Raw genomic sequence first — 13838 nt, forward strand, 5'->3', positions numbered from 1 at the left:
GAGCAGAAATGAGTCCTGAGAGGTAAGCAGTTTTGAATCATGGAGAGACTTGACTATAGAACTTGGACTTTATCCTCTACAGATGAAGAGTTGGGGAGGTGGTGAGGGCTGCTAGCTCATAAGCCCATAACAGGGTTTGCCCATACTACTTTTGCTCTTAGATACAACTGTCTGACTTCCAGCATGGAGCCTGAACTATAGTAGTATTTAGTTATTATTTGAATGGATACATAAATGAAATGATCCGGAAGTTGACCTTAAAAATGTAGGCGATAAAGTCAGCTGCAGATAGGGGATTGCCTGTTATAAGCTTTTCTTAAAATTATTCTAGATATAGACATAGAAGTATAAATATAATTATTTTATTAATTAGCTCTAATTTTTATTAATAGGCTTTAGTACGTTTTAAAACAACTTTCATATAAGTCTTTAACAAAAACCATTTTAACAAACTAATGTTTAAATTTCAGTGTATACAAATTTTGATTTTTATTCATTGAATAGAGAATGATTGCATATTTGGATAGATATCATAAAGTATCAACTCAGCCTCTTTAAATTCTATATTGATGTAATTTCTGTATTTTAACTAATTTCTTACATATACATAAAGTTTATATAATAAGAAATGAGCTGAGGTGTAGGAAATATATTTTGTATACACATGTAAATATAGACTCCATAATGTAAGATGTATAATTTTAATGGTTTGTAGTCCTGTTTATTACATTAGGTACTCTAGGATGTCTGTTACATTATTGTAGTAATAGCATTTGAAGTATATTTTAAATCTTTTTTCTCCCTTAGAAGTAAATTTCCCCAGAAGGACTTAGAAATGCTGTTCCCTGGAATGAGTGCTGATTTTACAAGTGAGAATTTTTCAGCTGCTTGGTATCTTATAGAAAACCACTCAACTACCAGGTCAGTGGATGTTGGACTATTGTTTCATGTGGTTGTACCTAATAGGATTATATGATACAAAGGGATTTAGGCTGGCCTCTGCCACGTAGGAGCCCTTTGACTTTGGGTGAGCTCATGAATATCTCAGGTTATCTTTTCTCCTATTTATGAAATGGTGTTAATAATTAGCAGTCCCTTATTTCCTGCTATCTTGTTTCTGTATGATTCATATTTGTGCAACCCATTAAAACTTTGTGGAGTCTCAGCTGGGTACCTAAACTGATGTGATCTCTCTCTATTCAAATAACAAAACTTTCAAGTCCTGGTGTAAAATAGTAAACATACTTCTTTTCCTGACCATAGAGCAAAGGAAGATGATTTGATTTATCATTTTGCAAAGACTTGCCTTAAAATTAGCCAAAAATAGTCAAGGTCTTATATCCAAATTAAAGTGCTCCTTATTGTCTGCTAATTACATTTTGCCACACTCTTGATAAGAGTAGGTTTGTAACTTTTTTGCAGCAATTAAATTTAGTAACAGTGTTTGAATAAATGAATGGTTTATTGCTAAAGATTTACATTCCTGAAAAGTTAATTTGTTAAAATACACCTTAGGAGAAATTTTTCCTTCACCAGTTAGAGTCAAAACCATTAGAAAACATGAGGAAACATTGGTGTGTGTGTGTGTGTGTGTGTGTGTGTGTGTGTGTGTGTGTGTGTGTGTATACATATATATATATAGAGAGAGAGAGAGAATCCTGATACATTTTTAAAGGGAATGTCAAATCTTTCATTGCAGAAGATGGTTCTAATTTTACGTCACGGATGTGCTTTTTCTATTACTGTATTTCAGAATTCATCTCTGTTTTCTGAGTAGGACTATCATGGCACTCAATAATATATTCAAAGTTTTACAGCCAGATTTTCTTAGCCCAGCTGGAAATAAAAAAATATAGAGATCTACCAATTTTCTCTGCTTGAGATGTAGAGATAAAATATTTTGGTCTTTTTAGTTATTTAAATTGTTGAGTTGACCGCCCCCGCTCCCACCCCCCAGGTTTTTCTATAATTTCACTGTTAATGACAGAGGACTGGATATTGATGTGGTGAATCATGATACGGTTAATTTTGATGTAGGACACAGAAATGAACATACAGAGGAGTTCTGCCTTAGATAACTTAGATAACCACTGCATTGATCTAAGTCTGTGCAAAGGGACATGATGTTCAGGACTCCTTACCTGGCAAATCATATACATGATACATATTACTTATAGAAATATTTATATGTATGTTCATTTCTTAAGGGTCTGACATTTGCAATGACCATTTGAGGGCTACAGATCTGTTTTATAGTTGCTGTAATTTTGTTATTTATAATAAAAGGGTTTAGATGCAGGGGTGCCTCAGAGGCTCAGTCGGTTGAATGTCCTACTCTTGATTTCGGCTCAGGTCATGATCCCAGGGTGTGGGATTGAGCCCCGTGTCGGACTCCATACTGAGCATGGAGCCTGCTTAAGCTTCTCTCTTTCTCTTCCTCTGCTCCTCTTCCCTGCTTGCACTCTCTCTTAAAAAAAAAAAAAAAAAGGTTTAGATGTAGGTAAGAATTTGAAAGCTTTTTGTTTTAATCTGGTTACATCTTGTGTCAATCTATGTCTTTCTTAGGCTTCTGTATTTTACATTTAATGCATTATCTGATTTCTTTTTTGCTTTTTAGGAGTGTCAAACTTTTGGTTTCTTAATTTCATTTCAGTTTTGAACAGCTTAAAATGGCAGTCACCAACCTGAAGAGACAGGCTAACAAGAAAAGTGAAGGCAGCTTGGCATATGTGAAAGGAGGTCTTAGTACTTTCTTTGAAGCCCAGGATGCCCTCTCAGGTAAGGTGACCCTCAGAGCCATCTGCTGGGGCTTCCACAACAGAAACCCAACACTGTGTTTGCAGAGTGTTTACAGGGTGTGACATTCAGTCTGTATTTATAAAAGTAGAGATCTAAAATGTGCCATAAATATTTGTTGCAGACCAGGCTGGAATCTCTTTGAAGGCTTGGTACTTTAAATATTTGTCTCTGAGGCTTTTGTTGACCCATTGTACATATGTGAAATAGGAGACTACTTTGCCTTCCCACAATGCCCAATCTCCAGGGCTGATAAGAAACTAAATCCCAATAGGTAAAATTCTAGAATTTTTAAAAATCCTCTTATACCCATCAATATCTTACACATGTGACTAATTCTGTAAATGTGATCCATTGTGTGTTTGGTGTGTGGTAAGGACTGATGATAATGTGTCATTCTTTTCAGCTATCACCCCATGAGCCTCATACACAATAGTTAAATGTCCACCATCCATTTTGTCATCTTTATATGGGGGAGCAAGTATATTAAATAGATATAGCATAGTTTTAGACATATCATGGAAAAGATGTTGGGTAGGGTTTTTTTCTCACCTAAAATTAACTTTATTTATTTAATTTTTAAGTTATTTATTTATTTTGACAGAGCAAGAGAACACACATGTGTGCCTGCTGGGCAGGGGGAGGGGCAGAGAGTGAGGGAGAGAGAGAATTCCAAGCAGGCTCTGTGCTGTCAGAGGAGAGCCAGATGCAGGGTCCATCTCACTGACCTGAGCTGAAATCAAGAGTCTGATGCTTAACTGACTGAGTCACCCAGGCACCCCTAAAATCATGTTTAATTAATAGAAATCAAATTACTGTTTAGTAAAAAATATTAATAAAAGTTAGCCTAATTCTTTTTAAAAACAAAGATACCTATAACTAAGTACCTGCACATAAGCACTTTTAAGTGTAGACTAAGAAGCCACACTTCCTTTAATTCAGTAAGACTTAATTTTTTTTTATTAATTTGTATTCTTAAAGTACAGACATCCTGTTACTGTTTCTAAAACCCTTCTCCTGGGTCAAACAAGCATAGATGACTTCTGGGAAGTTAATGTGCATCTGATACTGCTCTTTCCTTGCCAGGTAGAAGTTAGGTTTTTGAAGGAGCAAAATGTGAATGCCTAGGGGGAACAGAAATTAGATAATTTTCTTTGATAAACACTCTGTGCCCTATATTTTTTGGTGGGATGCTTTTCTTTCGTTCTTTGTACTTACTGATATTCTGTCTTAAGTTACTAATGTTACTATATTAACAATAGAAACCTGAGCATATATGAACAGAGTTTAGCATTATCAAGCAGAATTAGGTTAGTAATTCCCTAGTAGCTATGCAAATAATAATTTGCCATAGGTGATTAGCAGTTCTCAGAAATGATTGTATTTAAAATTATTTCACCTAAGTATATTGGTAACTTAACATTTAACAAAGATAATTCTGACCAATTGCTTAATCATATAAGCAGGTAACTCTATAACATATAGAAAGTGATTTTAATAATAAAATTCCAAGATTTTAGCTACACACATATCTAGCTTTTCTGTGTTTTAATGTAAATGAAATGCATATTACGAAAAGACAGTAAATAAGTAATGAACAGACACTACTTGTAATACCATTGTAAAGATAATTACATTAACATTTTGATGTATTTTCTTTTGGTCTTTTTGCTCTTGGCCTATATGAGTCCATATTACAAAATTGGAGTTGCATTGTATATTCAATTGTGTATGCTAGAAACCTCCTTTACTCTTTAGAGTGTTCCTTTGGGTAATTATTTTAATATACTGTAGCATTTGATTTGTTGGTAGCTCTTTAGAAAATTTTCTGACTATAGTCTTAAGTGAAATTGATCTGTAGTTTTTTGAAATGCTTTTTTGGTCAGGTTTTGGTATTAGTGTTTTACAGAAGCATTTGAATCTGTATGTGTATATATGTAGGTACTATGTGATGGGTTATGTAAAGTAGGAATTATCAGTTGGAAATTTGAAAGAGCTAATACATTGAAAGAACTAATAAATTATTTGCTCAGGTAATCTGTTTTACTTTTCTGTTTTGAAAAATAATCAAACATGTTAAAAGTAGAATAGTACAGTCACCCCTGTATAACTGTCAGATTTAAGTTAGTAATTTTTTTCAAACTTGATTCAGTGATATTTTTTGAGGTTGGTTGTGTTTTGCTGATCTCAAGCAGTGAGTCTAAAGTGCCATGACATTTCCCTCCTGTATACATTAGTATATGGTTCCCACCCAAATAAGGACATTTACCTGCATAACCACAATGCTATTATTACAGCCAAAATAAGTTTCAGTAATTTTTCAATATCCTCTAATTCCCATGTCATACTCAAATTTCCCCATTTACCCACCAACTTTCTTTATAGTTGGTTTGTCCAAATCAAGATTCAAATAAGGTCCAAGCATTTCATTTTTTTTTTTAAGTCTCTTAAGCCTCTTTTAGACTAGAATACCCTTACCTTTGCTACCTTGACTTTTTGTTTTCCCCCATGTAATTGATATGTTGAAGACATGAGGCTGTTTGTCCTATAGGATATCCCATACTCTGGATTTGACTGATTATTTCCTCATGGTGTTATTTAATTTATTTTAGTTTCCATTGTATTGCTTGGACTTATTTGGACATTAGATTTGGTTTTCAACATTTTTGGTCATATATGGTACTGTGTACTCCTCAGGAGGCCTTTAGTGTCTGCATGTTTTTCCTGTAGAGACACTGTGATGGATCAAGTGGGTTCCCCAGTGGGGTGGGTATTGGTATTTGTATCGATTAGAATCAACCAAGGGAGAAGATGCATGAGGCACAGTCCAGGGAAGTTCTGTGCATGGAGTGAAAGTTGCCCTCTCACGGTCGAGTCATAAACAACGTTGATTTACCTGGTATGATGTGAGTCAGTGTACATGGAGTATTGCCTACCAGAGAATCTCATCCAAGCCTTGGTGTCCAGAGTTTTTATTAGAGCTCTGTCACATAGACGTAGTTGACTGCTCCAATGGCTGACCTCCATCTAGAGGTCCCTCTGGAGGTCAAGCTGATATGGAGTGACCCAAAGTCTTCACTGTAAATTACGTTGTTACACTATCTGGTATAGCTCAAGGCTCCCAAGTAAACAAAGATACTTTTATCAGGTAAGAATTTGAAAAGCTTAGAGGTAACCTCTCAGAAGCTAAAGACAAAGGCCAGACCTCTTTTTGGATAAGATTAAATTCTTTAGTATACGATTATATTAATATGAAATATTATATATGCATTTGCCTAATATATTATACATCATATTCTTTTTAAACTTTAGAAATTTTGATTTTGGCATTTCTCTTGTAAGCAACATATGGTAGAATTTTTATATTTTTATACCAGTTTGGGAGTCTTTGCCTTTTAATAGAAAAATTTAAGCCATATACATTTATCCTAACTGACATTTTTGTCTTTTCGTTTTTATTGTTCTATTATATTTTTCGGTTTTGATTTTTCCTTCTGTGCTATATAGACCATGTTGTTGCACATTGGCAAGAAATATTTTTAAATTCTATTATAGGTTGCCTTTTGCCTCCTGTTGTGTATAACATTGGTTCAGGACATCTATATTTCTCATGCTCTTTCCTTTTTTTCTGGTCTTAATTTAATCTGGAGTTATAGACATAGCTTTTTATTTTACCTTTTCTTTTCCATTTCATTATTATGTTTCTCAATTATTTTTGTTTTTGCATTTCATTTTATAACACATTTACCACAGTTAATTAAAATTTACCATCTATTCACATAAATTTAATTGGCTTTAATGTTTCTTGCCAGTCATTTTACATTTCATCTTTTCTATCCTTGAATTTTTTGAACAGTGGGATATATGTTTTGTGCTAGAGCTTTTGAATTCTTGCATATCTGGAAATGTGTCTTGCTTCATACAGAATTATTTTCTGAAAACATTGATCCAGTATCTTTTAGTGTTACAGAGAGAAGTCCTGAGCCAGTGTAATTCTTTATTACTTATAGATGAATTGATGTTTTTCTCTCTCCCTAAATGCTTAAAAGATATATTTGTTTCGACTTGAATTAAAAAAACCAAATGCCTTTCAGGATATGTTAGAATGTAGGTCTTGTCTTTATTCATTTTTCCCAATACTTGATAAGCTTTTAGAATCTGTAGACCCATATCTGTGGTTTTCAACACTTTTCTTTTGTTGTGTCAACTATCATTTATGGTTTGTTTCTGAATGGCCTTGTATAAAAATATTATTCCTTTCCTTCTGCTCTCCTATATGGTACCCAGTACCTTTTCTGTTTTTCAGTATGCTGCCCAATAGTAGTATGCCTCAACTAGTTTCCTTCTGTTTCCTGCCATACTGGGTGTTAGGAAATGTGGTCTCTAAATATTGTAAAGAGAAGGGAGTAAGAAAAATGGGGGAGCAGAATTATAGTCCTGAGGATAGTTGTAAAAAAAATTAGATGTGTTGTGTCAGAATTAGGCTAGATAGAGATGACAGAGTATAAATAAACACCTTACTCTTCTTTTTTTTGGTATCATCTGTGTTCTTCTTTTTGATTAAGTAGACTGTTTGATATGTATCCAAGGGTGTTTTTCAGGCCATCCCAGTCAGGTAAACAGTGGCTGTTGCCCTCTTGTCTGGCCTTTATTTATCTTGAAGTATTTATGCTGTTGTCAATGTTCTTTTTTCATGTGTGTATCCATAAATATTTTAATTAGAACTTGACTAGTGTATCTGGTATAACTTCCAGTGTTAACCTCAGTATGTTTATTGTAATTTTTACTTTACTATGTTCTGCAAAGATATTCCCAGCATCTTGTGTTACTTTTCCATGGCAGTCACCCTGCCATTCTCTTTTAATCCCTTGAAGTCTTGAAGTACTTTTTTGTTTGTTTGTTTGTTTGTTTTCTTTTGTAAGTAGGCTTCACACCCAGCACAGAGCCCAATACAGTGCTTGAACTCATGACCCTGAGATCAAGACATGAGCTGAGATCAAGTTTAACTGATTGAGCCACCCAGGCGCCCCTTCAATCCTTTGAAGTCTTGATGAGACATATAGTTTCTTACCAGATATGAGTTCACACCAGTTCTCACAGGCCACGGTGATGTTTGTGGAGCTTTTCATATTATTAAAGGCCTTCTTCATTTCCTCAGTGCCTTCTTCAATTTTTTTTTTTTTTTTTTTTAATGCTTATTTATTTTTGAGAGCAAGAGAGACCAGAGTGTGAGCGGGGGAGGAACAGAGAGAGAAGGGAGACACAGAATCTGAAGCAGGCTCTAGGCTCTGAGCTGTTAGCACAGAGCCTGACATAGGGCTTGAACTCATGAACTGTGAGATCATGACCTGAGCCGAAGTTGGACGCTTAACAAACTGAGCTACCCAGGCACCCCTTCTCAGTGCCTTCTGATTGTCATCTTTGTTTTGGTGAATATTTCCCTGACTGCCCCTTGAGCTTTTCACCTGTTTGGTCTCTTGTTTTTATGGGCAAGTCCAACATTATCACTTGCTTTTTTTGAGGACAATTATGGACCAAAACTGTATGAATTATTTTTATTCATGTTATGCTAAAGAATAACTAAGAGGCCCAAAGCAGAGTAAATAACACATGGTGCTCGATACACAATTGACCTTCCCTCCCATGTTACTTTTGTTGCTGCTACTTGAGACAGTGTAGCCATAACTGATTTTTTGGCACATTCTGTTGTTAGTGTCTGTTGGTATCTGAAGGTTATTTAGGCAGGTATGGTTGTCTAGGATCCAGTTATCTAAGTGAGAATCCTTTATACCTATTAGCCTTCTATGTAATAGTCACAATTATTTCATTATTGTTTTTCTTCCCAGTGTAACTGAGGAAATGATTCACAGATTACCTGGCCTATTTAAATGTAATTTATATAATTTAGCCACTCATAAAAATTTGGTGTAAGTAAAAACTAAATGTTTGAAAAGTTCTTTACAAATTTAAATTTTTAAGAGATCTCATTTTAACTCTTCCTAGTCTCCTATTTTAGTAAATATTATCCTCAGAGGTTGGTGTGTGGACCAGATTGGCCATTTTCTGTCTTTGTACAGGCCAGGAACTAAAGATGGCTGTGTTTTTCAAGGTTTGTTTGAGAGGAAAAAAAAAAAAAAAAAAAAGAGGGAAGCAGTTGTAGAATATTTGATAGAGGCCCTATGTGGCCCATGAAGCCTAAAATATTTACTATGTGGTTCTTTATAGAAATAGTTGGTGGGGCACCTGGGTGACTTAGTCGGTTAAGCATCTGACTTGGGCTCAGGTCATGATCTTGCGGTTCATGAGTTTGAATCCTGTGTCGGGCTCTGTGCTGACAGCTCAGAGCCTGGATCCTGCTTCGCATTCTGTGTCTCCCTCTCTCTCTGCCCCTCCCCTGCTCGTGCTCTGTCTCTCCCAAAAATAAACAAACATTAAAAAAAAAAAAAAAAAAAGAAAAGAAATAGTTTGCTAGTCTTTGACCTAGTTTGAATATTCCTGTCTCATATAGGCTAGTAGTAATATATAGTGGTTAGAGTGTGTAGATCACAGTGTACCCGACATTAAATCTTACAGACATTGCCTATACGCACGTATCATTTCTAGTGCCTCATTTAATAATGGCATTATATAAATGTATGGACAAATGCTATGAATTTTTTAATTGAAATCTGCAAATTTGATGTCCATATTTAATTAGAGAGTTAAATAAAACAAATTTCAGTGAATCAATAGGCAGTCTTTTTATAACTCTGAATTTTCTTTGAATAGAACTTTTATATACATACTTTTTTGTTTCCCAAATACAATTTTATGGTGTGCAACTGTTTCACATATTTAAGTTTTAATAGATTAGAAACAATAACAAACCTGTGATCATGTACCAAGTTGCTTATTGAGTTATACTGTTTAAAAATGTTTTTAGAGAAAATAAAAGGTCAAGTGAACCAGACATTGGGTTATTTGGTTTAATTTTCTGGAAAATAGGATTGCCTTTATCAGATCCAGTGTCTCTTGGTCCTCATGCTTGGCTGACAGCTTGACAGTGACTCTGCTGTGCTGGAGATGGGTGGCAGGAAGCTGCTTTGTCAGCATAAAAAGGTTGTAAACTGAGCTGAGGGGAGCCAGACTTACCTCATTTTGACCTGCTGATCAGTGATGGGTTTTGTCAGCAACAGAAATGTGGCTGCATGGTTTTTAACGGTTTTGACTTAGAAAGCAACATTTGAAGCAAGGCTACTGTAAAATGCAATATCTTATTGCCATGGAAGAACCATTTGCAATGCCCCCTTAATAAAATGCAATGTATGCCATATATTCTTTTGCAGCAAGATTGTCAGAAAATTACACCAGCATTTAAATAAATAGTGTGAGTAGTCTTTTTAGTTTCTATTTTTTATATTTGGGCATTTTTATCTCTTTTCTTTAAAGATAGGGAAGTTCTTTTCCATTTAACAAGTTCAAGTTAAGTTTAGGTTTTAATATGTGGAAACATTTTATGTTGCTATTACTGCATAATCCAATTTTGGAGCATTAAATAACTTTCTTTTCACTCCTGAATCAACCAAGACAATTAAGAATATACTGGCTGACTTTGTTTTCAAAATGTATTTCTTTTTCTCTCTCTGAATGTGTTTCTCTAACAGAAGCATTCTGTTTATAAATTTCAAACACAATTTGAAATTGCTTTAAAAAAGGTATTAAAAATGGGCAGGGGCTCCTGGGCGGCTCAGTCAGTTGAGCATCCTACTCTTAATTTCGGCTCAGGTTATGATCCTAGGGTTGTAGGATCAAGCCTTGCATTGGGCCTCTGTGTTGAGTATGGAGTCTGCTTAAGATTTTCTCTCTGTCTCTGCCCAGCTCATGCTCATGTTTGTGCTTTCTCTTTCTCTAAAAAAAAAAAAAAAAAAAAAAGGCAGGATCAAAATTAGGAAGTAATTAAAGAAGGAGAGAAATAGATGTTATTATGCATTGAGAATATTTTTATACTGCATTTGAACACTGAATTTGCCCAGAATTTTCTAATCAATGAGTCAAAGGAAACAAATCAAATTGTGATTGATTAAAACAAAACACTTCATTTTTTTTTTTCTTAAGCAGACCCCCCACTCCCTCAAATCTACCATGCTTGACTGATGGGTTGAGGCAGAACCTGTAAATTCCTTTTAAGAAGAGTTTGACATGCTATTTGAATGTTGGAGAATAAGGACTGTAAGAGTGATGTAATTTCATTGTACTGGCTGTGAAACCCTTGGAGTTACACATTTTACATTTGAGTTTTTGCCAAAGGAAGTTATGTGAAACAATAAAATCCTGGGTGTTTTAGCAGCTATTATTTGGAAGAGAGATATCTTTTATTTGTATCTGAATGCAGTTCCCAACTAACATAGTAAGTCTATCCTTTTCATTCTATAAATGTGAAAACAGGCTTACACAGGTTAAATCGCTTGCCTGTGCATATAATCAGTATGGGGTGAAGTTTTGTTCTGAGACTAGACAGCTTGAGTTCAAATTCTGGGTTTGGCTTTGTGAAGTTGGTCAACTTATTTAGTATCACTGAGCCATGTAATTTCTCATCTATGAAATAAAAATATTAGAACATGCCTCATTGACTTCCTGCCAGATGAACAATATTCATTAGAAATTTATGATTGTGCCTAACTTATGGTCATGGCTCAATTAATGTTTGCCTTTCTAATTTTATTATTTTTATTATGTCACAGTTATGATTTGAAATTGAATTTGGTTATTTCATTTTGTAAATTTTCTTAATACTTTACCTAGATGAGCTTGATTTGCTCTGTTTAAAACCTACCCTCTAGTAGGTAAAGCAGTTTTTAAATATAAAGTTATTTTTCATAATGTGTATCAGAACCATGCAGACATATATCAGTAGCAAAAAACACCAATGTCATTTGTATATCCACAAATTGATATATTGTTAGATATTACTAGATAGTTCTTGAGAACTTCCAAGGAAGTAATAACAGAATGAATAGAACATGAATGATATGTATTTTGCCATTTTATGTCCAAGGCTGAAATGAAATATTTTGAGGTTGGTAGACTTCAAATACTAGTATTTCTGTTTTGCAGATGGTAAAACTGAGAAAGAAAAATGACTTTCCGGTGGCCAAATATCAAAGATATTAGTTACTTACATCTCATTTTTCTTTTTTAATTTAACTGTGTTTACCACTTAGCCTGGATTATCAGATGATTTGAGTATGTGTATTATGTACTATTTTAATAGTGTTAATCTGTGAATAACTTAGACTGGTGTCTGCTGGTTACTTTGCAGAGTTTTTGCATGTTTGTGCTTCTTTCCAGCAGTGAAAATAATATGACCTTTTTTTGTTTTTAAAGTTGTTTAAAAATGTCATTTTGATGTAATGTGTTCCCACCCACTAAAATAGCCCACACTTTAACTAGATGTTTTTTCTAGCTATCCATCAAAAGCTAGAAGCGGATGGAACGGAAAAAGTAGAAGGATCCATGACGCAAAAACTGGAGAATGTTCTGAACAGTAAGTTTTATCCTCCTACCCAAAACTATTTATGGACTTTATAACAAGCTTTCATATAATTCTTTGACCTGGTTTCACAGAACAAGACAGTGAGTTGCATTTTAATATTTATTTCTGAATAGTAATGAATTAATAAATATAAAGGGGAATAAAAACATTGAAAATGAATGTTCTGTTTCTGTTTGCATTTTGTTTATAAGAAATCATAATTTGAAAATAAGCCAATATGCTTCTTAAGAAGTGAAACTTGCTACCATAAAAGAGACCAATATATAAATAGCATTATCAAATATAAAATGGTGCTGAAGCAGTAGCCAGGATTGTCATTGACCAGAAATCTGAAAAACATCTTCGTGTATCTGACAGTGTTAATATAAATAATATTAGCTGCTAGAATGACATATGCTTACATGTCATTTATTTATCTATGGCATGCCTTTTTCCAAAGTGAGTTAAGGCAGCTTCATATTTAAGAGTGTTTCTAACTCTGAGGCATTTTGTTAAAATTGTATGCCAAGAGAAACTGATAATGTACAGAGTTTTGGGTCCCATCCACTTCCTCTTAGATTTCTTTTTTTCCCCCCCCTGACATCCTAGTTCCCAGCTATTTACCCTAATGATCTGGAAAAAAAATAATCAGATGAATTGATCCCTATTGTAATATTAGTAGCTTAAAAGTAAATTACCCTCTTTCACTCATATAATAAACATTTGACAAAGAGCAATAATGTCCAGGAGAATCTCCTTGTTTTTAAATGTAAGTATAGCAAATGATTTCCTCATGAAATAGGACTAATAATAACTAAAACATCTAAGAACCTTCACATCATATCTATAATGATTCTGTGAATGCAAGATTGTGATACTGAGTTAGTTTTGTACTTCTAGCTCAGTTTACTCCTATGAGTGTAACTTTCTGAACTTTTCTGTAAGTATCTATTTTAAAACCCCAGGGATCCCTGATAAAGTAGTTTTTGGAATGAAGCTTTAATTTGATATAGGCTTTCCTTGGTAGTAGAATTTGAGTACTTTGATTTTATCCTAAATTTGTGAGTTTAACAGCACTTTAAATATTTTTCCTTCTGGTGCTTTTGGGGGAGGGTTGTGGTTGTTGTTGTTATTATTTTGCCTTGATATTTTGCCTTGTTTTTGTCTGAGAACCATCACCAGCTTGGTTGAAATTAATATATTCTGACTTCAACCCAAATAAACATTTATTAAAGCTATTTCTATATGAGCATAGTCAGACATTTTATGGTCTTGGAAAGATAGTTCTACTCATGGATGCTATTTTCACTGGGAAAATTGTCATCAAACCATGATACCTCTAAAAAAATTATTATTTCAGTAACTTTAATGTGACTTGTCGGACTTCAAGCTGTATTACAAAGTTTTAATCATCAAGACAGTATGGTACTGGCACAAAAACAGACACTCAGATCAATGGAACAGAATAGAGAACCCAGAAATGGACCCACAAACGTATGACCAACTAATCTTTGACAAAGCAGGAAAGAAT

General features: G+C 34.2%; 1 protein-coding gene across 5 annotated transcripts in view; it reads left to right on the forward strand.

Moving 5' to 3' along the window:
* Positions 1–13838, forward strand: part of EXOC2 (exocyst complex component 2) — a 279267-nt gene that overhangs the window by 76723 nt on the left and 188706 nt on the right. For 4 of the 5 annotated variants that reach the window (XM_042938092.1, XM_042938091.1, XM_042938094.1 and 1 more), the window contains 3 exons: positions 808–921; positions 2654–2778; positions 12239–12319. In XM_042938092.1, the coding sequence (XP_042794026.1) occupies positions 808–921; positions 2654–2778; positions 12239–12319 (320 nt within the window). Of the gene's footprint in view, positions 1–807; positions 922–2617; positions 2779–12238; positions 12320–13838 lie in introns of those variants that run through there. The other variant, XM_042938096.1, reaches the window with a different exon arrangement.

This window comes from Panthera leo, chromosome B2 (assembly GCF_018350215.1).
Source record: "Panthera leo isolate Ple1 chromosome B2, P.leo_Ple1_pat1.1, whole genome shotgun sequence".
Lineage (NCBI taxonomy): Eukaryota > Metazoa > Chordata > Mammalia > Carnivora > Felidae > Panthera > Panthera leo.